Consider the following 26,172-nt stretch of genomic DNA (forward strand, 5'->3'; position numbering starts at 1 on the left):
TGGGTATGGATGTAATGGTTGGACAGTTTGGAAAGCTGTCTACTTGATCTGTTAATGTCTTGATAATTCTGTCTGTATATTTTGAAGTTTGGGGTGCTGACCTTTTTCCCCTGAACAAGGTAAACGATATATGTCTGACTGATTAAAGTAAGCTTGTTAACCCATTTTGAGTTGCTTTCCTTTAACAAAGCAGATCCAAGAACCTGTGGTAGCTGCAAACCCTGAGGACGCTTGGGGTGCTTGCCGCTACAGATGCCTGGGAAGGTGAGGGGCCTGGAAACCACCAAGGGATGAATAAAGGATTTATCAGGCATTTAGTGTGTGCAGGGACATCATTGTGCTAAGTGCGGGGGATAAAAACAGAAGAGACAGTCCCAGCTCTAAGGTGGTCACACTGTGATGAGGGAGAAGCATTCATGGAAGGTTTCAGGGGCCAATCAGATGGACAAGCCGCATGGTCTTTAGGATACATCAGCAAAGCAGATGGGAGTATCTCTTCTTTCATGTCATTTCTACTAATGATATATCAAATTCTGATAGTGAAACATTTGATAGTGCTAAGGACTTCGGTAACAACTTCCTTTCCTGGGTCTTCAATAGACATGGCTATAGTACCTGCAGGAACCACATGATATGAGAAATTATTAAAGAAACTCAGCACAAGAGCACTGATCTGCATTGGTAGGAGTCACCCAAAGTTCTGTAAAAAAAAAAATAAGAGTTCTAGACCAAAAGGCAAAGCACCACACTGGCCGCTGGGAGAGGCTACAAAAATGAGGCACATTTACCCTCTACCCTGCTAGAGACTGCCCAGTTAGTAAGGCAATAACACGCACAAATAAACATTATGGAATAACTCAGAGCATTTAGGGTTTAAAAAGTGCTCCTCACAATTTTATGAGCTTGTCTTCAATGAGTTCTTAAGTTCAAAGTTAAGTTATTAATAGAAAAACTTCTGTGAAATAACATCCATGTACAACAGAGGGAATGTTTCTCAAGTGTTTTATTCCCATCACAGTTTGGCTTACACTGAGTATCTTAAAAATATTGTACACAAAACATAACACAATTCCAGAGACAGCCTACTTTGCCAAGTGAATGCAATCTCACATGGTAAGTTAGTGTCTTACCCCCCCATTTGTTTCATGGCAGTTCTCTCCCTCCAAAGGACTAAAACTTGTGCCAACTGGACTTATTAATTTGGGGCATTAGAACAAGTATTCTAGGAATGCCACATTTGTGAAGGGGCCTTTGCATGCCACTGGCTATATTTTCACCCAGTAAAACATGCTCAAGGGTTCCTTCCTAGCGGAACCTACAACTCCTAGCTTTTAGTCAATGACATTCTTAGAAAAAGAAAAAACATTGAACTGAAAATAGCAGACATATCCATCTACTATACAAAGATCAATAGGAGAGGGAACCAACTAAACATTTAATAATGATGACAAATAATTCTGAAAAGGCAACAGTTATCAGGGGCTTCAGATGACAAACTCAGTAATGTGAAGCTTCACTGCTCTGCCAAGTCCAAGCTCATAAATTAAAATTCAAGTTCTTATTTTGAAGTAGAAATTTACTCTGTCATATTTTTAAAATTAGTATTACTTTGTCCATAAAGTATGTTTTAGATCCTTTTATGTAAAAATACTCAAACCTTTGTTGTGCGGTCTAAGAGCAACAGGAAAGGAAGTATTTTCTATGAACAAAATTAAATCAGCTCACATAAAGCAATAAGACATGTACATGTTAATATATTTTCTGTGTATTTACAATAAATTCATTTATTAATACTGTGACAGAAAAAGTAATGGATTGATCCACATTATATTATAGAAACCGGGTTTTAAAGATGACCACATCTTTCTAAATTAAAAAAAAATAACAATATTATAGGGTTTCTCTTGTTTCTAAAGCAGACTGTAAATGTAATGACAAACTTCTGAGAAAACAAAACTGACAAAACCTTGCAGAATGGCAAAGCCCAGTCAGAGGCATTGCAAACAAGCAGCAAGCAGCGAGTAGTTTTTCCAGTGCTACCTAATTAGTTGTTACCATTTGAGAGACAGGGTTCTTTTTTATTTGGTGGCTTAAGACAAAATAAAGCACTGAAAACTGCATCGATCTAAAGCAGCTACAAACAAAAAGCTACCAATCAGGTACAAAAACCATAGCCTTATAAGTATAACATGCACTAAAAAGTGTAATTACATAACATACTTTAAGTACCAGACTAATAAATTAAGGATGAAAATCCCATAACTATTTTGACCAATTTATTATATTTACCAGTGAAGATGTGTACTGGCACTAAGTTTTTGTCCCTAAAAAATCAAAGCAGTGCAGTTTTTCTACCCCCTTCAGACTGTATTTGGAGTGATGCTTTGAAAACCCTCTTTTGAGTTTTCAAAGAATAGTATTCTAAAATATTATTTGGATAGAAATTATTGCCATTAATTTTGATCACACTAGTATACAGGCACAACTGAAATATTGGCAAAACTAATTTAAAGAGAAGAAAACAAGTTGAGGTCAGAATTTTAAAATTCAGACGAATTCATGATAAAAATTCAAAACAAAACAAAAATCAAACCCCACAAAAGTAGAAAAACTTGATATCCTAACTAAATTCCTCAATCTTCCAAGGGCTTGTAATTAAATAAATCCATCAGCACAAACCTAAGAGGGAAAAAATAAGAACCATAGCACATCAGCCTCATTTCCCCAGTTGATGCTGTGTTTAAAGGCTGATCTCAGCAGGAATATTAACACTTTTGCTTTCCAGCAAGTACTGTTGCATATCCTTTAGGTTATCACTTGGGAAAGAGAGGGAAGGGAGAAGGGAAAATCAACAGCCCCAATCACCGAGTCAGGGATGAGTGTACGCAGGTCCTGGGACAACAACAGCTAGATTAGCTTTACGGGTTTAGATGAAGAGCTCTCTGCAGCCTGCCATGAACACTTGTCTGTAGTTACTGGCTAGGTGTTCATTTGGAAGTTAGTGTTTCCCTACCCCAAGCAAACCAATGTCCTTTTCCAATTCCCATTTTACTTCCTCTTCTGCCTCGCCACTTAGAATGCCTTCCCTCAGCTGTTTGATAGGAAAATGTTCTCTTTTTTCATTGGTGAAGAGATGATTTCAAAACAGAAAAATATGGAACGGCAGATCCTGAGATGAAAATACAGGGAAATTAAAACCAAAGTGCTTTGTTACTCAAACTTCTGTTTCAGTTTTTTCTGGAAGACAGCTGGCAGAATAGAGAGAACTGCTAAAATCATTAGGACAAATACTGAGTTCCAGGAAACAGCTTCTCCTGCTGTTGTAAGCTGGTAGAGTGTTGTTCCTGCTTTGATTGCTACGAAAGAGGGAGGTGCAACACCTGGGAAAAAAACACAAAACCAAGGATCAGGAGAAGTTCTAAGAACAATATGATGCCTCTCAGTTTTGAAAGATAATTCATGAAAGACATGAAAACCACTTTAAGGTTTGCTGAAAAGTGAATCATCATAAACTAACAGGTCAAAGCACTAACAACAGCTGGGTGACTTGGTTCTGACCGCTTCTCCTCAATGGGCCTCAGACAGCGATGAACTAAATGATTCCTAAGAGTCCCTTTAAAATTTCATGACTCCAGGAATACTGACTACACTTAACTACATCGTATACAATATGTATGAAGTCCCTTTTTTCAATTTTAGTCAAAAGTTGTAAACAAAGACATGACCTGGAGAGTTGGGTTTTTTTTTTCATATTTGTTAATAAAAATGGAAAAGCCTACTTCATCAATTTCTCTATTAGGAATTAAAACCATTTTTTAGCAATCTAAGGCCACCACTAAGGTCTTCTTCTGATGCCTCATGTGGCAGGTGATCTTGGGTTTGCAAAGGTTTTGGTGATTCAACACAAACTAAGAAAGAACCTATTGCTCTAGAGAAGGGAATGGATGAGGGGTGGCTAGCTTTCCCTTTAGAACCAGGATTAGCCAAGTATTGTGATCAATCAATCAAGTTGCTCACCAGGGTCATTTGAGGGGACAGTCTACTGAGTGGCAAAGGATTCACAAGCATTAACCAACAACTTGAGAAATTACTGCTCATTCTGTTATCTCAGTATTTTAATGAGAATCTGAAAACAGATCTGACCAGAAAGAACTCAAGTTCATCCAATCTTTATTTTGCCTCTAAGCAGACTCTCCACAAATAAATTTCAAAATGGGCTAAATTTTCTTCAGAGAATGAAATTCAACCAACTTCCTTAAATGATTTACATTTATGTCAAAAATATAATGCCAGATAAAAATCAAAAGGGGAATTACAAGACAAAAGAGACCCGGGCTTCTTCTTAACCCACTCTCTTATCATATAACAGAAGTTTTAAATTCTTATGTAATGCTGTCTTCTAATCCTGTCCAGTATCCAGTAGAGGGTGGTTTTCTATAAAACATGTACAACTAAAGTCTTACCTAGAAAAGTACCAATAAAAAATACTTTTAATGGTACATTTATAACAGGAGATGTTATGTTAATAAACCAATTAGGCAGAAAAGGAGTTATTCTCAAAAATATTATGTAGTTTATGAGATGGTCTCGATGTCGTTCAACCTGTAATAAAAGAAAAAAGGATTAGAGTTCAAGCAAATTCTATTTAGCATTCCAACTTTTCTTTCAAAATAGCTTACAATGTATACACCTGTTAATCATTCTGATCTTATCCAGATGAAATGAACAAAAAAGAAAACAAGTGGAAAAAAATATTAAAATATTTAGTGGTGGCAATGAAGGAATTGTTCCAGCATAAATTTGTATAAGATATTGAATGTAAAAATAAATTCTGATTTTTTAATAATAGAACTGGATTTTCTTTTAGGATATGTGCTCACAATTTCTACCCTAATTTTATCACTGAAGGTTCTTTTTTCTTTTTTTTTTTAGGGCAAAACCAAGCCATTAGTTTTGGGTTTTTTTTAGCACAATAAACTATTTATCTATAAATTCCCTGCAGAGAAGCACAAGTATTCAGGATAATGTCCACTAAAGAGAAATGGAATGGGAGGTAAGAAATTCATCTGCTTAAATTCACTATGTAGGCAAGGATAAATGCCTTTGCCTCTTTAGACTTCAATTTCTTCATCTGTAAAATATAAGAACTGCACTAAAAAATTTCTAATGTTATTTCCAGTTATAAGTGTCTCATTATCCACAGTAAGGAAAGAGCAGCAAATTTGGAGGGTAAAGAGTCCATTTTAGGTACTTAGTCCTTAAAAAAAAAAGATCCTCCAATAATAGATTTTCATTTCCTTTGGGTAAAGGTAACCTGAAGGAGGTTTGACAGAGAACAGGAAAATGAAATTTGTACACTTGAAGTTTCAAGTTAAAACTGATGGTGTCCCTTTTTCCATAAGCCACTGTTTTCTCCTTCTCTCTGCCTTATCTGTAAATTCAACCCTAAACTCTTCACTATGGATAACAATCCTTTGACCTCTCCATAATATTTAACATTGCTAACCAAATCCACAAGCATTTATTAAACTCAATGTTCCAAGCACTGTGCTAAAACACTGAGATACAAGGAAGGTAAAAATTATCTCTGTCTTCGAGCAACTTACATTTTAAGAGGGGATAGAACAAGGTAATTAAATACAAGATCTATACTGAATAGCCACTGGAAAAGACCCTTGGGGATGGGGATTGGGGTCTGGAAAGGCTTCCTGGAGTGGGTGGCATGCTGGCAGAGTCTGGAAGAAGCCTGGGAACCAAAGAGGCTGAAGTGAAGAAGCCTCAGAGCATTACAGCTATGGGGGAGAGTTAGGCACATACATAGGAATGCAGCATACGTTCAGAGAACTGCAAGGAGACCAATGCTGGGAAGGTAGAGCACGGGAAGAAGTGCCAAGCATGAGGAGCCTGGAAAGAGAGGAATGAGCCAGGCTGGGGAAGAACTTTTACAGGCCAAATGTGCATGACAAAGAAATCTGCAAGCCTAGATGACCGAAAGGACGCTGGTGTCCTCAACAGTCACAGGGAAACTCTCAAAGAGGAGACCAAGAAGGCATGGACAGACAGAGAGGAGAGGAATCAGAAGGCAGTGTCTATCATGAAAACCCAGGAGAATGTCCAGAAGGTGAATGGCAATGCAAAATGCTATAGAAGACAAGAAGGATCAGGATTAAGAAAAGCCTATTAGACTTGGCAACTAAGAGATCATTGGTCACTTACAAAGAGTCATTTTACAGTTGAAAGAAGGGGTCAAAAGCCAGACTGCAAAACAAGAGTGAGAGGAAGTGGAAGCCTTGAATGGAGACCACTTTCTCAAGGAGTTTAACCACGTAGACAGAAAAATACATTACAGGCCAGGAGGGGGAAACAAGGGTATGTTTGTAGGGAGCAGGGAAGCAGTTTTACTAGCTTAAAACTGCACAAAGACATCTGGGATATCCAAGATAAGAAAATAGGGAGGGCAAATGGGGGCAATTTGCTGGAGAAAACAGCATTGGAATAAGAACAAACGAAGGAGAGCTGGGCCCTGGCAAGAAAAAGGAGAACAGTTTCAAATTGGTCAGAAAGGAAGAGAACGGCTGCCCAAGAGAGCTCCTTCTCCTAACTCACTGCCAGCCAACCAAGTTCTTAACTTCAGAACCACACTCGTTTCTTTGCTCTGCCCAACTCTTCACACATTCAATCAATTGCTGCGATTGTGGATTCTATTTCTGCATCATCTTCCTCACGCCTCTCCTTCAATCCACAAAGCCACTGTGCTAGTTTGAACACTCATCACTTCTCATCTGGACTATCACAAGTTTCTTTTCACTGGCCTCCCTGCCCTACTCTCTCCCCTCTCTGACACATCCTGTCATATCTGATCAACTGATATTCTTTTGTTTTTTTGCCTTTTTTTGGGGGAGGACAATTGGGGTTAAGTGACTTGCCCATGGTCACATGGCTAGTTTTTGTTAAGTGTCTGAGGCCATATATGAACTCAGGTCCTCCTGACTCCAGGGCCGGTGCTCTATTCACTGCGCCACCTAGCCTCCCCTATTCTTTTTTTTTTTATTAAAAAAATTTTTTAAACCTTCTCTCCCTCCCACCTCCATCTCCTTCAACTGAAAAAGAAAAAAACAACCTGTCACAAAAATGCGTAGTCAAACCAAATTCTAAAAATGCTGTTAAAGTGGTACCTGTTTGTTTGTTTTTGGAGAGAAGAGGAGAGGGCAATTGGGGTTAAGTGACTTGTACAAGGTCAGGTAGCTAGTAAGTGTTAAGTGTCTGAGGCCACATTTGAACTCAGGTCCTCCTGACTCCAGGGCTGGCGCTCTGTTCACTGAGCCACCTAACTGCCCCTAAAGTGATATTCTTAAAGCACAGATGTAACCAAGTCATTCACTTCCTTAAGAAATTTCAGCGTCTCACTACTATCTACAGGATAAAATATAAACTCCTGTGCCTATCATTTAAAGTCCTTCACATACACAGAAACCTGATGCATACACACCTCTAGTCTTTCAAAACATGGTTCCAAGCTATCCTTCCAGACTAACTTCTTAGCATCCACTCTGTCTTCACTAAGTGACATTCCAGTCAGACTGTTCTTGCTATTTTCTGTACATGACAAGATTGCCCCTGTGCTATCTGCCCAGCCTAGAATAATCTCGATCCTCATCTCTGCCTCTTGGGATTTCAAGCTCACTTCAAGAATCAGTTCTAGTGATATCCCTTTCCACAAGATGCCTATCTTGATTCTCTAAGTGTCTAAACTTAAAAATGTTTCCTATGTATATACTATTCTGCCCCGCCCCCAAGTAGATTTAAGTTCCTTGAAGATAAGCAGTTTGCATTTCCTGTGCCTACCACTCAATAGATGGTAAAAAATATTTAATGAACTAAAATGACTAAAGAATGAAAATACTCACATAAATCACTTGCCAGATCTAGTGCCAAATTCTTACAAGTTGGTCCAGGTCTGATTTGATCCTGGAAATACAGGTCTGGACTGTCAGACTCAGGCTCAGAATTTAACCTTAACAAAACTCAGTACTAGGGGAAAAAAAGGAGCCCATCTCTAGTCAAACTGGGAGTCAATGTTTACTTTAGAGTAGGCCCAGCATAATTTAAACTAATACAATGTGAGGCATACATACTCTGAGAGTTAAGTTCAGTCCAGTATTGTCTTGCTTATTCCTGAATGACCTCACTAAGGTCACAGCAACCATGCCATCTGACCCACTTCATCTCACCTAGCACTTTAAGACCTTGGTTAGAAGATTCCAGAAATATGGTGATTATGGAAAAGGATTATAAGCCGTTCTAAACTTTCAATTCACTGTCAGATTTCTTTGTAGTAGCAGCAAACACACTTATGACAAGAGAAGGAAGACATTATCGGAGAATATTAGAAAAAGCAGACTCTACCCACACTGCCAGCAGGCAATCAATACACTAAGGGATGAATCTGAGACAAGGATAGAGAAGAACCTCTTCCGAGAAAATCTGGCCAATCATTCATTTAAAATAAAATGGAATCAGTTAAATGCTAGCTCATCACCCAACTCTCTATTATGACCTGCTACTACAAAGTTTTATGGGAACCTAAAAAGTAGATGACAACTAAGATGTGCTAATATTAAAAGATTGAGAATGACACTTAAAAACTCATTGTAAAATTCTAGAAAGGTAAAAAAAGTATTGTCCATTTATTTTCAGGGAAGGTACCTACAAAACAGAGGTTTGCACATAGCATTAAGTGAACATACATGAACATGTCAACTAGATGAAAACTTCAATTTCCTACTGGTCTAGTGACATAACAAAAATCAACAGGTTACTAATGTAGGCAACAGCAAAAGTAAGATCCTACAAAATCTGAAGTCAAATTTTCTTACTCCCATAAAGTGCTTGGGAGGATTAGCAATAATACTATGGAAATTCAGTAGCAAATATACCTAAAAAACTTAATCTGTAAGAGAATCTGAAAAAAATTTTTTAAATGATTTTGTGACCTTTTCAGATAAGATTAAGTCAAATTAAGTTAAAAAAGCAGAGAAACACAGAAAATTTAAATCAAAATTTGGCTTTTAATGATTATGAGAACTGCTAAAATTACTGTGATCATGTAAGACATTAAATTCACTAAAATGAAAATTTTCATTTGCAGGAAATTAAACAGCTCTTTTTCTTTCAATAAACACTGAGTGGCTGCCTAAGTTCTATATTACACTATAAGTAACTTAATTAAAAGTACATGGAGAGCACCAGCCCTGGAGTCAGGAGGACCTGAGTTCAAATTTGGCTTCAGATACTGAACACAAAAACTAGCCATGTGACCTTGGGCAAGTCACTTAACCCCAACTGCCCTCAAAAAAAAAAAAGTACATGGAGATAAATTTTTTTGTATTCCACAACACAGAATCTCAGAAGGAAGCTCAAAGAGGTTCATTTAGACTACCTACCCTAAGTATAAATGTCTTACTCCACTGAGAAGTGGTGCATCTATTTTGAATCTCATTATCAATGTTATGGTGATAAGCAAAGATCCAAAGAAATACTAACATTAATAAAAATTCTTATTGTCCATTTTATTGTTTCTTTCAGACAAGTCCTGTGTTATTTTATTTTATTTTATTTTATCTTTTAAGCAATTGGGGTTAAGTAACTTGCTCAAGGTTACACGGCCAGTTATTTCTGGGTGTGGTGCTGAGTGTCTGAGCCCGGGATTCGATCTCTAGGTTGTCCCAACACTGGAACCGGTGCTCTTACTCGCTGAGCCACCTGGCCGCCCCTCTGTGTTATTTTAAATAAAGATGTTTGTACATTGTAAGAATGATATACATTCAGCACTGTATTATATAAAACAGTATATAAAACAAAGGAGATTTTTACCTGCTGTGACCATTTCACTGCCTTTTCTGTTAAATACTTGTATACCACTGGTCTCCCAACCAAATACGAAAGCATATAACAGAAGGAAGCGCCGAGTCCAGAACACTAGAAAGCAATAGAAAGCCATGAGCATAATTGTACTTCCTCACCTTACTGGCAGGGCCCTTTTCACTCTAAGGATTCACCAAGCCTCAATTTCATGTGATCCTTAGGATTATAGATTTAGAACCAGAGGGGCCTCAGAAGTCATTTAGTCCAATCTTCTTATTTTGGAAATGGGGAAACTGAAACCCAAAGCCCTAGATGCCTTGCCCATGGTCACACAGGTGGTAAGTGGCAGAGTCAGGATCTAATGAAATCTGTTATGCAGAGGTAACACAAAAGAAATAAGAGTAATCAGGTACCATTTATCTGGAACTTCTTTTTGCCCAAGGCCACCCTTACTGGGTGGCTAGGTGGTGCAGTAAATAGAGCACCGGCCTTGGAGTCAGGAGAACCTGAGTTCAAATCCAGCCTCAGACACTTAACAGAAAAACAAGCCTTGTGACCTTGGGCAAGTCACTTAACCCCAACTGCCCTCCAAAGAGCAAAAAAAAAAAAAACCTAAGGCCACCCTTATAATGAGGCTGTATTAGGATTTGACACAAACAAGTTTATAAAAATAGCTAATTTTAACTGCGAAAGGCATTTTTCAACATAAATATCTCAAATGTTAATCAAGTCATTGACTTGCATTACCCCAAACCACCATTGTGAGTAGTCTTTACAGTTTCCCAAATCAAAAACTCTACACAATAACATGTGATGTGATTCCCCAAAGATCAGTGTGCTCTGGGACAGACAGGGAAGGTGCCAAAACAGAGTGGCCCAGCACTGTGCCATCAAATGGTACAGCTTTTCCTGGAGGATTTTTATCAGCTCCACAGCCCTTCAGCTTCTGCTAAACCTCATCTCAGAGTGTCCCTAGGACATCATCATATCCAACCTTAAAATCATTTCCTCACTGCTCATTACTAAGGGGTATGTGTGTGTCTGTGTGCGTGCTACTATGTGTACACACACTCATGCATGCATGCATATACACTTATATACTTACCAAACAAACAAGGAATAAGGCCAGTGGAAAGGGATAAAGAAACCCTGAGAGAATACTGAGAAATATAGACCCTGGAATAGCAAATGTTTGCAAGCTGTAAAGTTAATGGTTAAGGATTAAAACATAACTAAATTCCTTAAAAGTAAAGAAGTTCAACACTTATGAATGCATAGGGTATGATTTACAAAACAATCCACACAAACATAAGTAACACTCAATAGGTTTGATTTCTACAAAGTATCATAATTCACTTTCTTGCATTAGTAAAATGACTTAACTATAAAGGTTGCGATCCATGGAGTTAATAATAACAGTATAATTATAATAAAAAAATGCATTTTAAGAAATTTGGGCATATTAGTATCCCAAACTTAAAAACTATAAAAATTTATTAATCAATTACTTGCTTTGATGACAGACCATTTCAAATTTAATCACAGAAAACTGTTTCAACAAAATACAAATTTTTTACTAGTAAAAAAAACAAACCAGGGGTTATACTAAGCAATAAAACGAAGATTAAAAAATTCTCCCCTCATTAAATTTTTAAAATTAAGATGTACATGGCTAAACAGTATTTGTTATTATATTATATTATAATTTGCATATATATGCATATATAATTGCATTAACAAAAATAAGGAAATACGCTGTCTTGGCAATCTCCTTTAACATAAAAGTTTTTCCTCTTGTCTAGCAAGTTTAAAATGACTTCTTCAATAAGACTTCCTCAATTAAAACTGTTTTAGTCTAAGATGTAAAATGTGTAAAGAAAATTAGAATGCTTAAAAAATTAATGTTTAAAAATTATAATACAATTATTGACAAATTATAATAATTATGAATTAATTACATGTAATAAATTATATAAAATATATACTATGGAAATCTAAATTAATTTGTAAATAATTATTACTAGTAAAACTGTCAAGCAAACAGATTTTAATACTATCTTAGCACTGTTTTTAATACTACCATATTTTACCACATAATCATCACACCCTGTGGTAGGTTTTTGGCTTTTTTTTTTTAAGTTCAAAAATAGGTTTATAACCTTTCATTCATTCTGTAATTGTCATACCATATAATTCACACCACTTAAAAGGTAAACAGAGCAGCAACACTTCACAAGTAGCATATGAATATGCATTTCTCTCTCACTAAACAAGCCTAAAATTCTCAGCATATGCTGCATTGTCAGTATACTTTTTTCCTTTTTTTTTTTGGAGGGGGAAGGAAAGGCAATTGGGGTTGACTTGCCCAAGGTCACATAGCTAGTTAAGTGTCAAGTGTCTGAGGCCAGGTTTGAACTCAGGTCCTCCTGACTCCAGGGCTGGTGCTCTGTGCCCCTAGCTGCCCAGGTCAGTATACTTTTGAAAGTCAACCTGCGTGGTTTATTTAGGACGCTGCAGTATTAACAGTTATTGTCACTCAACCCAATGAAGAGCCCCAGGCACAAGGGGAGCAGGCAGGAAAGCGAAAGCTGCCAAGATTAAGTCACATGATATAGTAAGACTTGCATCTTCCCAATTTTAATGTATATTAATGAGTACTCCATGCATCCTAATCTTGAACACCAAAGACAGTTTAGTGATAAATGATTTTTAAGAAATACTGCCACAATTTTTTAAAATTTATATAAGCTTCATATAATGGTCGCATCCCACTTTTTGGCAAAAAATTTGGCATAAAATCTGTGACGATAATACAGTATTTTAATACTATTTAATAATAAAATCAATAATGGAATGGGGTATAAAAAACAAAGGCTATAGACAGAAGAATTGAACCAAAATAATTAACCATTGTTTTTTCTCCCAATAGAAAACATTTTCTACAAATAAGGGCTATTTTATTCTCCTCTAATGGTACATCATGGCACTGAGGCAACTCTGGGTTCATGAAGGCCATATATAGTTCAAGCACCTCCCACCAAAGACTCTACGTATGATCTATTAATGGACCATGTTTCTGTGAGGACCAGCCTAGCAAAATTAGAAATTTATGACTACAGCAACTCTGAACATCCACTAAGTTATTATTGACAGTCATGTAATATCTTAAGTTCCAAAGGATTTTATTAAACGTTATCACATCTGAGCCCACAATAATCCTGCGAGGTAAGTACTACTGGTCTTATTCTCATTTTACAGATGGGGAAACTAAGTCTCACAGGATCATATGACTAGAGCTAGAAAAACCTCAAAAGCCATTTAACTCAACCCTCTCATTTTACAGACTAACAAGAGGCCCAAAGAATCTAAGTGACTTGCCCAAGGAGCTTAAGAGACTTGCTCAAGACACATAGTCAAGTGTTTGAAGCAAGTTTTTGGCCTAGGTCTTCCTGAGTTCAAGCCCAGCACTCTGTCTACTAAGGCTGCAACATAAAGGAAATTACAGGTCCTTGAAGTACAAAGTATAATACTATTGGAAGACAACATTTGATAGAGCTATCAATACCTATACCTTCCCTATAGATGGGGAAACAAACTCAAACCAATTCCTTAAAAATGTTACAAATACAAACATTCCCTGCTTAAATTTAAAAATTAAAGGTACTGGGTGTCACAGTGAATAGAGCACTGGCCCTGGAGTCAGGAGGACCTGAGTTGAAATCCGGCCTCAGACACCTGACACACTTCCTAGCCATGTGACTTTGGGCAAGTCACTTAACCCCAATTGCCCTCCAAAAAAAAAAAAATTAAGGTATTAAATTTTACAAAGGACAATTAATTTCACCAGAATGTCGTTACAATTTATGTTTCAAGCAAAAGATATTAGGAGAAATTTTGTAATGCTGTTGTGAAATCTAATGTATGAATTACGCTTACTAAATGAGATTGTTGATGTTACAAAGAACATGCTGACACCTTAATAAAAGTATAAAAACACCTCTCTTGCTCCCAGTAAATACTAACCCTTTTAACAGTGGACTTATTAGTCCAAAAAGTCCCAAAGAGCAAGAGCCCAATCCTATATAGTGCATATATCTTGGTTGTCAATCAAGTCTTATAATTAGACTGAAGAAAAAAGGAAAATCTACCATCACCCAAGCCCCGTTCATTACTTCTACCCACATTTAACGATGCTTTCTTAAACTATCTGCTTTGCTAAGCTCCACACAATTAAGGAATTAAAGCCTGATTTTCTGCAAACAAAAACTCTATGAATCTGACAAAGGTCAAAAGAAATGGAGGACACTGCTTGATACATTGATTTCAGTGTTCAGAGTGTCCTTATTTCTCTGTAAGTTGTACAGCAGAGTAATATCTTAATTTATATGACTAACTTAATTAAATGGAATGAAAACTAAATACTCTTGCCATGCTCCATGCACGTGAGCTTCTCTGATGCTACTAGCCTTAAGGTCAATGAGTGAAAAAGTAGAAGAATGAAGACATGCTATATAACAATATTCACCATTACATATTTTATAAAAAAGATTAAATCGGTCCCTATGTATAAATATTAGATATTTCTAAGATTTTCCTTATAGCAGCCTTGTGAGCTGCTATAAGATTTTTAGGGGAATTTTCATCTATACTGCTAATTTAAAAGAAAGAGTAAAGTATTTATAAGAAGCAACCAGGTGTGTTAAAATAGCACAACTTGGGCAGATAGGTGGTACAGTGACTAGAGCACCAGCCCTAGAGTCAGGAGGACTTGAGTTCAAATCCAGCCTTACACATGTAATACACTTACTAGCTGTGTGACCTTGGGCAAGTCACTTAACCCCAATCACTTTGCCTCCTCCCCCCAAAATAGCACATCTGAGTCAGTCAATAATTGTCCTCATCCCAGTTCAGTCACTAACTAGCTGTGTGACTGTTAAGTAGAAAAATCTCTGACTTTATTATCTGAGCACTGAATTTATTTTTTCATACATAAAATGAAGGGTTTGAATTTGATGAATTCAATGCTCTCTGCCAGTCCTACCATTAGCATGGAAGCGACATTGGATTCTTGAAGGATATGCCAATGAAGAACAAATTCTAACAGAGTCTAGAAAACCTTCAAACAAAGCAAAGCCCTCACAAAAGAGGAGGCTTGTTTTCTGAGGACCTGCTTAGCAAGGGCAGAAAGTTTCATCGCTATGAGTCTGGTCACCTGGTAACTTGAGAGCAACCCATGACAGAAAAAGTAAATAAATGTCCCTCAGTCCTGTTCAATTTCCCCCCCTCCCCTTTCCACTTCTAAAGGGATAGATGACAGATGTGAAGAAGAGAACAGAGAGGATGCTAAGAATCATATAATTTTTAGAAAACTTGTAAACATTAACTTGACTACTGCTGCTAATTTAAATGTAAGTATTTTTGTCCCACAACTAATTAATGGACATTCTACTGAAGGAACTGAATCATACTGATCTTAACAGTCTTGCTATAAATAAAGTCAAGAATAGAGTTGGTTTTATCATGTACCCCAAAACAAGAAACTTTATGGAATGTTTGGTCACCATGGTAGTAGACAGAGTGCGGGATCTGGAATGCTGGATGTATGACCTAAAATCAAATCCTGCCTCAACCACTTACTCAGCCTCTGTTGCTCTCAATTTATGAATCACCTACAAAACAGACATGACAACAAGCAGCTCACAAGGCTGCTATAAGGATTAAAGAAGATAATAATGTATAAGGTGCTCGGCAAACCTTCAAGCACTATATACCAAAGTTGCCATCACTATCACTAACATCTGTTGCAGAGAATGAGGAGGAAGAGAAATCCTACCAAGAATTTAGAAAGGGGTAATAATCGAGGTTTCTAAAGATAACTGAAAAGCATAAAGGGAAAAAAATCTAAACCCTTATTGTTACCACCACAAAAAGCGACACATGCCATCAGTCATTATAGATCTCTATGGCTATTTTCTCATCTATAAAAATGTTTGATGAGAATAACCTACATAAACTGAGGTCATCTAATGAGAATATTAGAAGAACATGAAGAAGTAGAAAGCAACACTCCACAGCAAATGGTGCCTGCCATCACACAACTGACTAAAAGGTACTAGGTACAACAGTACTCACTGTTTGGTGAATATTTTTTAAAAGTACTTCACTCATTGGAGCAAAATACTGCCCCGTAAAAGACTTTCCTCCTTTAAGGTGTCTCCCACTTATAAATTAAAAATGTACAAAATTCCTTGAAAGATACAACAGAGAATCTTAGTCGTTCAAGAACCTTCTGATCAGTAGTATCAGGTAAAATATAAACCGTTGACATTGGCTCACCAAAAGTGCCCATCCCTCTTATGGAGGAGACTGTATTAAGTCGAAGTAAAATGCAAGCCTTAGAAAGATGGTGAGGGCCTTCACACACTCCACCAGGTTGCCCCCTTCTCCCACTGGTGAGTTCCTTCTGGAGGATCTCCATTTCGGGGATAGACCCAGACCAGTCATGCTTTATTTGGCTTCTCTATGTTCCCTTTCTAACTCCCTTTTATGGATTACCTTCTTCCCACCTAAGAATGTAAACTCTATGAGGGCAGGGACTGTCTTACTTTTTGCTTGCATTCTGTATCTTCAGAACTTAACATAAAGTCTGGCACACAGTGCTTAATAAATTCTGGATGCCTTATTTTTTTTTTTAAAGCAATTGGGGTTAAGTAACTTGCTCAAGGTTACAAGGCCAGTTATTTTTGTGTGGGTGCCGAGTATCTTAGGCCAGAACCGATCCTGGGTCTCCCGATGCCAGGGCCAACGCTCTTACTGCGCCACCTGGCCGCCCATAAGCAATTGGGTTAACTTGCTCAAGGTTACACAGCCAGTTATTTTTTTGTGTGTGGGTGTTAAGTATCTGAGCCCAGAACCGATCCCATGTCTCTCGACTCAGGGACCGGTGCTCTTACTCACTGCGCCACCTGGCTGCCCCTTGATGCCTTATTTCTGAAGATGGCATACTAACTATACCAAGTAATCTTTCATGGCACAAAGCTGAACGTACAATCTGTGGTGTCTGTCCACACACAAAAAAACACGTGTGTTTGTGTGCATATGTATATGAATGTTTATACCTTGAAAAGAGTACAAATGGTCAATGAGTCAGGCCCTAAGTTGAACAAGAATAGGTAGTATTACCTTTTTTGGGGGGGGAGGGGCTTTCTGGAGGGCAATTGGGGATAAGTGACTTGCCCAAAGTCACCCGGCTAGTAATTGTGTCAAGTGTCTGAAGCCGGATTTGAACTCAGGTCCTCCTGATTCCAGGGCTGGTGCTCTATTCACTGTACCACTTAGCCACCCCCAGGTAGTATTACCCTTGAAAAAAATCACAAAGTTCTTTCAATGAACCCCAAGTTTCTCCCTGACACAAAGATCTATTTGTTTTAAACATTGATAATACTCTGGTGGTAGTATATGGAAGCAAAACTGAAGAAATGAAATGAGGATCATCCAAAGGCAACAGAAAGGCACATGGTAGGGCTGAACTAGCTGCAACACACCTCTAATAAGGAATTATGAAGGATAAGCTGAGGAAAGGATTCCATCAAACATCTGAACAAAAGAGAAGATAGGCTTCTCACATGTTAGCCACATGGTATAAAAAAAAAAAAAAAAGAGGGACATTCTTCTCCAACCCCTCCCCAGGCACTCAGAGTGGGATCTGCTGTGGTAAACAAACACAAGAATTGCATAGGATAGGCAGAGATGAATGGGTTGGTTCTAAATCTTCATTGCTGGAGGGAATGAATCCCCACTCTGACACATCTAGGACACAGCCTGGTGAAGTAGAGGAAGTCTTGTTTCTAACAAATTGACTGTGTGACTGTGGACCCAGGCAATTTAGGAGAAGCCAATCTGCATCCCTGAGGGAAGTGCCATCTAGGAGTTCCCTAAACCAAGGAAATCACAGGTCCACCTCCAGATATACAGGAAGAAAGTGACAGAGGGAGAGGGAAAGATACACATTATGTGAGTATACACATGTATACATGTTACTTCAATGACCCATGATTTCAATGATGTCAGATAATTCCATGGTATCAGTATACATGTCCTCCACTGATTCAGATCAGTCCCCCTAACACCTTAGGATATTGTCGTTAGGAGATGTTGTGGTTGAAACCTCTCCAAAGAGACCCAACCTTTCCAAGTTGTACTCCCTGCACACCTGAAGGGACAGTTTTTATGAATTGCAATAGCCAGGACATTCATCACACTGCCATTGGTCTGGTGGTAAGCCTTTCTACATAGAACTCTACTGGTCCTCAGATAACACACAATCCGTCACTGAGCTGACACTCAAAGCCTGTTCAACTCTCGGCAGGACTTGCCAGAGCAATGATCTAGAAGCATAGCTTTCTACAACCCAGAGTCACCTCCATACCATAATCAGGCATCTATGAAAGGCTGTTTTAGTTAAATAATCAAAAATACAAAACATACACAACAACAATAACAAAAATGCTGGTGACCTCTACAACAAGAATAAACAATAGCCCAAAAGTCTAAAAACACAGGATTCCATCACGACTGATGGAACAAGGTAGAAGTATCAAAAGTATTACAGTGAATACCATTTTATAAATTCTGAAAAAAGAAGTGATGAAATAACTATTCTGGTTAGAATGGAGAGGAAGAACAGGAAGGCAAAAAGGGAATGAGTCATCCTTATTCTCAATGAATTTGGCTCAGGGAGGGAACGACATACACACTAAATAAGATATCTCACCCTACAGGAGAGTAGGGGGGAAGAGGATGAGAGAGGGGATGATAGAAGAGAGGGCAGACTGGGGGGGGAGGGAAGTTGAAAGCACCCACTTTTGAAAAGGGAGGGGATCAAAGTAGAGAATAGAAGTGGGGGGTGGAATGGGATGGAGTGAAATATAGTCAGTCTTTCACAATATATCCACTATGGAAATGTTTTGCATAGCTACACATGTGCAACCTATATTAAATTGCTTACCTATCCAGTAAGGGTGGGTGATGAGGGAGGAAGGGAAAGAATATGGAATTCAAAGTTTTAAAATCAAATATTAAAAAAATATATATAATACATATTATTATTATTATTCTACATGTAACTGGGAAATAAGATATACAGGCACTGGGGCATAGAGATCCACAGTGCCCTACTGGAAAGTCTTAGGGAGTATGGGGGAAGATGTGGGAGAGAGTAGATTGTAAGGGATATTCAGTGGGATCCCTGTTTTGGGGTGGTGGGTAGGGGAAAAATGGTGAGAAAATTTGTAACTCAACATTTTGTGGAAATGAATGATGTAAACTAAAAAAAAAAAAGAAAGTATCTGATAGCTGTATTGGAAAAAAAAAGAAATAACTATTCTGATATTAAGAAGTTAATCTTTCATTTATCAAAAAGAATGAGGAAAAATTAAATTAGAAAAAAGGACACAAAATTTAAAGTAAAAGCTTCAAGTTAACTTGGAAATTGGGTAGATGGCAAATAAATGATAAGAAATAAAAGTATAATTACAATTATCACTTTCATAATTAACAAAAATTGCCCTTGTTAAATAGAACATTAAAAGAAAACTTCTTCATTACCCACACACAGCTAGAAGACGTTTTTCATATAAAAGGATACAAAATATATGTAGCAAAATAAGCTACAAGTACTTGTACATAAAAGGTGTCCTTGTATTTGGATAAAACTTTTCCTAAAGCCTTGGCGTCATCCATATCTCTGGGAACCTTCATGTTTGCTCTTTCTTCCCTGAAGAAATAAAACAAAGTTAATAGGCTTTTTTTTTATTTAGTTCAGAAAAAATTGCTAAACAGTGTTTTCTAAAATAACGTTAAAAATAAAGTTGTAAACATGAAGTCTTCTCCAAAATTATCTGAAGCTTTCTTGCACTCTGACCAATAGCCTCATCTTTTCTCCGAGAAAACTCTGAACTCTGCTGCCCCAGGGCTATCTGAGTTCTGAGAGATGAGTCCAAAATGAGTCCCCATGCCACTCCCACCACTGATCAGGCCCATATCACACTCCTTTCTCGTCCCCCTCTATGTGCTGTCTTTCCACATTAGAAAATAAGTTCCTTGAGTCAAGCCCTATCTTTCTTGCTTGTGACTGCATCCTCAGTGCTTAGCACTGTTCCTGGTACATTATAATAAGTGCTTAATAAATACTTTATTTACCTTTTCTTAGTTTGGCTCTCTCCTTTTTTCTCATGTTATTCTACCTTGGATCGAATATATATGTTCAACTACAAAATTCTTGCAGCCAGGGACTATATGTTGTTTTTCATCTCTGTATCCCTCCATGTAGCAGAGCTGCTCATCCACCAGAAGCATTTAACAATTTGTTCAACCCATTTACAAGCATTTCTTTTTTTTTTTTTTTAAACTAATAGAGGCAATTCTCTACCTCTTTTCTTACCTAGCTTTAATCAATGAATGGGCTTTGTCTCAGTCAAACTAAGACATGTTAAAGATCTTAGCTTAAAAAGGTCAAGGTCCCCCACTTCATCCTAGGCCATCTCCAGTCATCCTGGTCTATATCAGGTCACTGGATCCAGATGGTTCCAGAGGAGAAAGTGAGGCTAGTGACTTTGCACAGCCCTCCCTCACTTAAATCCAATTCCCTTGCACGTCATGGCATCACCGCTCTGATGCCATGGTCCTCTTTGAGAACGAAGGACAAACAACAAATCTCTCCAGGGAACCAGGCACTGTGACTACAAAGACATGAAACTCTGGTCTTAAGCAGCTTACATTCCACAGGGCGAAGGCAAAGTACAATGCTGCTTGGCCTAAGTGTGTTCATTTAGCTAAAAGACCAAATCCACATTCACAAACACCAAATTTCAAAAGTCCAGAATTCCCTCTGTGTCACTGAATTTCCTAAGCCATAAAGGAACTGTGTTTACTGAACAATATTGGTAGGATTCCAAAATGGCTGGGTAAACATTGCAAAGCCAATATTTACACAAAATTGAAAAGATATAAAGTAGAGAAATACCAGTAATAATATAACTGCACATAAAACACACAACACTTTGAAAAACCTTTATAATAATCTCAAAAGTCACTGGATTTATTTCAAAATTATACACATGACATTTTAAATAATACAGTTCAACATCAAAGTTGATATATATCTTGACTAAAAATAAAAATAAGTTTGAACACATTTCTCAATTATTCCACTTAAAAAAATCAATATAATCACCTTGTTTTGAACACAACTGGATTCAACACAATTTCTTCCTTAGAAAGAAAGCCTCAAGTACTATTAGCTAAATCTTTATATTTAGCTATATATTTATATAATATATGATAATCCTTTTGGGAAAATACTCTGAAACTTAACTGTCAATATGCAAGAAGTACAAGAGGCAAATCTAAACACCATAAATATAAAGACCCAGAGCCCAAAATGGTGCTTCGCAGACAGAAGACACTAAACATTACTGAATTAAGTTCTAAGGAAAACAGAGATAGCAAGCTAAATCTTTTTTGCTTTTTTAAAATGTAATTTAATTTGCATATCTGAATTCTATCTCACGTCCTTCTCCATCCCCGCAAATCCCTACTGAGAAGGCATGAAAACAAAACCTTTTCACAAACCCGTATAGTCAAGCAAAACAAATCCCTGCATTGGCCATGTCCCAAAAAAACCAAACAAAAGACAATAAAAACCCAAACTCAGCCTCAATCTATACTCTGAATCTATCACCTCTCTGTTTGGAGGTAGGTAGTATGTGTCTTGAGTCTTTTGTCTTTACAGTATCACTGTTATTTTATATATTATTTATTGATTCTGCTCACTTCACTTGGCATCAGTTCATACAAGTCTTCCCAAATCATTCTGAAACCATACTCTGCTTCTTTTCTTATACTACAATAGTCTTCCATCATATTCTTACACTACAGCTTGTTTAGTTATTCCCCAATTGATGGGCATCCCCTCAGTTTCACATTCAGTCACCATGAAAAGAACTGCTATAAACATTTGTGTATATATGGATCTTTTTCCTATCTCTTTGATCTCTAGTAGCAGTAAAGCTGGGTCAAAGAATACATATGCACAAATTAATATCATTTTGGGCAGAGTTCCAAATTGCTTTCTAAAAGGACTTGGACCAGTTCACAGTTCTACCTGCAGTGTATTAATGTACTCATTTTCCCACAGCCCCCCCAACATTTGCAATCTATTTGTCATTTTCTTTTCTATCATCTTTACCAATTTAATGGGTGTGAGGTGGTACCCCATAATTTGCTTTAGTTTGCATTTTTCTAATTATTAGCAATTTAGACATTTTTTCATATGATTATTGATAGCTTGTAGAACACACAAGCTATCTATTCATATCCCTTAACCATTTGTCAACTGGGGAATCAGCCTCTATCTTTACATGTAGCATTTTCATTGGATTGGATGGGAAACATAGGGAACTTATCATCCACATCCTACCCCTCCCTCTGCTAGTCCCACTCCATGGTGGTTCCTTCTACCATACAAACTGACTGTAAGCAATGGGCTACAGTATAAGTGTGCTACAGGCTTTAGACTCAGAGAATCTAGATCTGAATCTCAGCTTTTCCACTTATTATATTTGGCAAAATGTTTCCACTTTCTGGGCCTTGATTCTGTCATCTATAAAATGAGGAGATCAGATTAAAGTCTTTTCCAGCTCTAAAATCAATTATCCTTGTAACAGGAAAGGCTCATACTAATTCAAGATATAAACAATTAAAAACAGTTTTCATTCTTCACTTTCTCAAGGGTATTTGCATTTTAAGGAAGAAATCAAAGGCACACACTGAAGAACTAAAGTTTACTCTGTATAATTTCAGTTTTTTTGCTTTTCTGAAGGGGTAATTGGGGTTAAGTGACTTGTCCAAGGTCACATGGCTAGTAAATGTTAAGTGTCTGAGGCCGGATTTGAACTCAGGTTCTCCTGACTTCAGGGTTGGTGTTCTATTCACTGCACCACCTAGCCACCCCAAAACTGTGTAATTTCAAAATGTGGCTGGTGAGAATGGAAAAACAAACTACAAGCAATTGTCTACTCCAAGGACATACAATGTTTATTCTTGTTGAGAAAATATAAAACAAAACTATTTTAAAATATTGGTAACTTACATAACTACACAGTGGCAATCATACCTTAGAGCAACAGAGATAGAAGCCTACAGGTCTCCCAGGGGGCATCAAATCTAATCCATAACAGATAAGTATCTACAACAGAGATGCCAAACATGTAGCCCACTGCATGTAACCCACAACACTCCTGAATGTGGCCTGAATTAGATTAAAATGTAATTGGGAGATATTTAACAAAATACATTAAAACAGATAATATTAACATGTGGTTTTCAAAGTCAATATGTGGTCCAGAGGTCCTTATGTATGGTTTAGTGACCCCTATCTCTAACTGACACAAGTAATCTATAATATCTCCAAGTAGCTTTCCAGCATCTGTTTGAATCCAACCAATAAGGAGGAATCCTCCCGTGACACTTTTGACTAGTTCTAAATATTACTAAGTTTTTATTTCTATCAAAATTGTATATATCCCTTAGGGCCAAGCAGAAGAAATCTAAGTCCTCCTCCACATGATAATCCTTTACATACTTGAAGGTAATTCTATTCCCTCTTAAGTCTACTCTTCTCCAGGACAGATACTCCCAATTCCTCTAACAATCATTATGTAGCTTGTTCTCCAGGCCTTTTCTCATTCTTGTCACTGTTCTCTGGGCACACTTAAGTTTTCTACAAGAAATGCAGAAACGAATTCCCCCAGTCACTGTACTTTCCCTTTCTTTTGGGAGCCACAGTGTGTTGCTGTCATGCCCCTGAAATGAAGGGCTGACCCTAGCACTGGCAAGCCTAAAGCTACACCTGAGTTACTACAACTAAGGCACCACAGCTGAGGAGTTTCATTCTATCTTCCTTCAGCAGCAAGGTGACAGCAATAAGTGACAATCAAGGAGGTGTTGAGTGATATGCTCTTAATGGCAGGCAGAAGGATAAGCTCACAGCAGATCTTACAATCTTGCCATCCATTTTGTGGTTCTGCTTTCCAGACCACCACCTACTACTCACCTAGGCACTGTTCTCCATATCCTCAGGCAAGAGGCTGATGAAAAGCGTCTGTGTGCATGTGCGTGTACACATATATGTATGTGTGTATGTATGTATGCACACACACACATATATACATTTTCCCTTTCACTCATTCTCCCCTATGAAAAAAGTTCACTTATACTTTGTAGTGATATGAGTTACATGGTATATGCTACATGCAGAAACATAAAAATAAAATTCTCTGCAAGTCACAGAAAAATTGTCCTTGCTTAACCAAGTTCTATTATCACTTGTTCTCCTCTGTCTCTTATTTCTAACTACTAAAGGATACTGATCCACCTCATTTTACCTTGCTTCTGATTTTCAGAACCTTTCCTTGGCTTCTCTTGCCTCTAGTCTCTTTAACTTTATTCACAGCAGAACAATGGTTAATAGCATATTTCACCCTCCAGTCTTGGTACTAGAGACTAGTCTTTTAAGGGAACTTCATTACGGAAACCACTCAGTGATGAAACTTAGGGCACACTCCTCCCCTAAAAAACAAAAGAGACCAGAGAGCCAAGGAAAAAGGACTGAGAATAACAGCATGTCTCTCTAGGAAAGAGATATTGTGGGAAAGAGAAGGCAAGTTTTTTTTTTCACATTTTACAGATGAAGATAAGAAAAAGTCATAAAAGTTAAATGACTTGACCAACGTCACAAAGCTACATAAAAAAAAATCCAGGTTTATGACTCCAAATCTATTACTCTTTCCATTATAAGAAAGCTTCCTCCTCTGGCTCAGGGGCACAGGTGGAGAGGAAACCTAACTTTCCTAGTGGGGGGTGGATCTTTGAAGAGAAGAGCAATGTAGATATGGCATACAAGTTGCAGAACCTGAAACACCATTTTGTGACAGTACTGTCACTTAATTCTTTTAACTCTTAATCTCATTTTGAGAACCACGGTGCAAAACCAATCTTGATATTTTTGTATATTTATGTGTTTCAATTTCTGATGGAAAAATTCAGTTCCTCTTTGGATACTTACTCACTAAGTTGAGGAAAATTCTTATATACCAAAAACATAACGGAAGCAGCAGACAGGAAAATGGACACCAGTATAAGAAGAGACATCCTTGCTGATCCAGCTTCTGCATTAGCTTTTACTGAAAGAAAAACAGAATTAACATTAAGAAATAAAGAAGGACAAAACATTATTCATAGTCGCAAAGTTATTTTCAGTCAGGAACACGTCTCTGAACTCCTACCTGAAACCATTCAAATCTCTTCTAAAACATTTTTTCGTGATATATAATATTTTAAAAAGCTATACTTTGAGGGAGGGTGGCTAGTTGGTGCAGTGAATAGAGCACCAGCCCTGGAGTCAGGAGGACCTGAATTCAAATCCAGCCTCAGACACCTGACACAATTACTAGCCATGTGACCCTGGGCAAGTCATTTAACCCCAATTGCCCAGCCTTCCACCCTCCAAAAACAAATAACTATACTTTGTAAAGATTAACAGTTTTAAACTGTCTTTTGGCAAATAACCAATTTAGGATGTAACAGACAGGAAAGAAAGAATAAGATAATTTGTACCAGGTAATAAGAGTTAGTGAATAAACATGGTATGAGCAGATTCAACATAAAACCAATAAGGAACACCAATTAACAGGAGAGTTCTCCAATGGTTTCTTCAAAATATTGGGAAAAATTAATTAAGGTCTCCAGAAAGTCAGGTGGATATAGTGTAGGACTTTTGAGAAGACAGATGAAAGCTTGTAGCAGCAAGCACCCCAAGCGTCCTCAGGGTTTGCTGCCAACACAGCTTCTTAGATCTGCTTTGTTAAAGGAAAGCAACTCAAAATGGGTTAACAAGTTTACTTTAATCAGTCAAACATAACAGTTTACCTTGTTCAGGGGAAAAAGGTCAGCACCCTGAACTTCAAAGTATACAGGCAGAATTATCAAGACAGAAACAGATCAAGTAGTCAGCTTTCCAAACTGTCCAACCATTACATCCATACCACACAACATCTGGATTTCAAAGCGGGAGGGGGGGGCACTCTGGACAACAGCTTTCCAGAGTTTCATCTGATCAAATCACAGAACACTTCTCAAAGTGAGCCCCAAAACAAAGCTACACATCAGGGCTTATATAGCCTTCTCCTGGCTCAGAGAATGTAACAACCTTCTGGACCCACTGGCTAATCAAAAAGTATCTACTGAAAA

The 26,172-nt window shown here is 37.6% G+C and overlaps 1 protein-coding gene across 2 annotated transcripts in view; it reads right to left on the reverse strand.

Annotated features, from left to right (window-relative positions):
- Positions 1-987: 987 nt before the first annotated feature.
- Positions 988-26,172, reverse strand: part of TMEM41B (transmembrane protein 41B) — a 40,070-nt gene continuing 14,885 nt past the window's right edge. The window contains exons 2-7 of one of the 2 annotated variants that reach the window (XM_069091194.1): positions 24,989-25,106; positions 19,511-19,639; positions 10,970-11,063; positions 9,874-9,978; positions 4,464-4,602; positions 988-3,380 (exon numbers count right to left, since the gene is read on the reverse strand). In XM_069091194.1, coding sequence (XP_068947295.1) covers positions 3,211-3,380; positions 4,464-4,602; positions 9,874-9,978; positions 10,970-11,063; positions 19,511-19,639; positions 24,989-25,106 — 755 coding nt within the window. In that variant the 3' untranslated portion in view covers positions 988-3,210. The remainder of the gene's footprint in view (positions 3,381-4,463; positions 4,603-9,873; positions 9,979-10,969; positions 11,064-19,510; positions 19,640-24,988; positions 25,107-26,172) is intronic. The other variant, XM_069091195.1, reaches the window with a different exon arrangement.

Source organism: Petaurus breviceps, unplaced genomic scaffold (genome assembly GCF_028583685.1).
Source record: "Petaurus breviceps papuanus isolate PSGF00001 unplaced genomic scaffold, PetGlider_PUasm1.0 188, whole genome shotgun sequence".
In the NCBI taxonomy this organism is placed as follows: domain Eukaryota; kingdom Metazoa; phylum Chordata; class Mammalia; order Diprotodontia; family Petauridae; genus Petaurus; species Petaurus breviceps.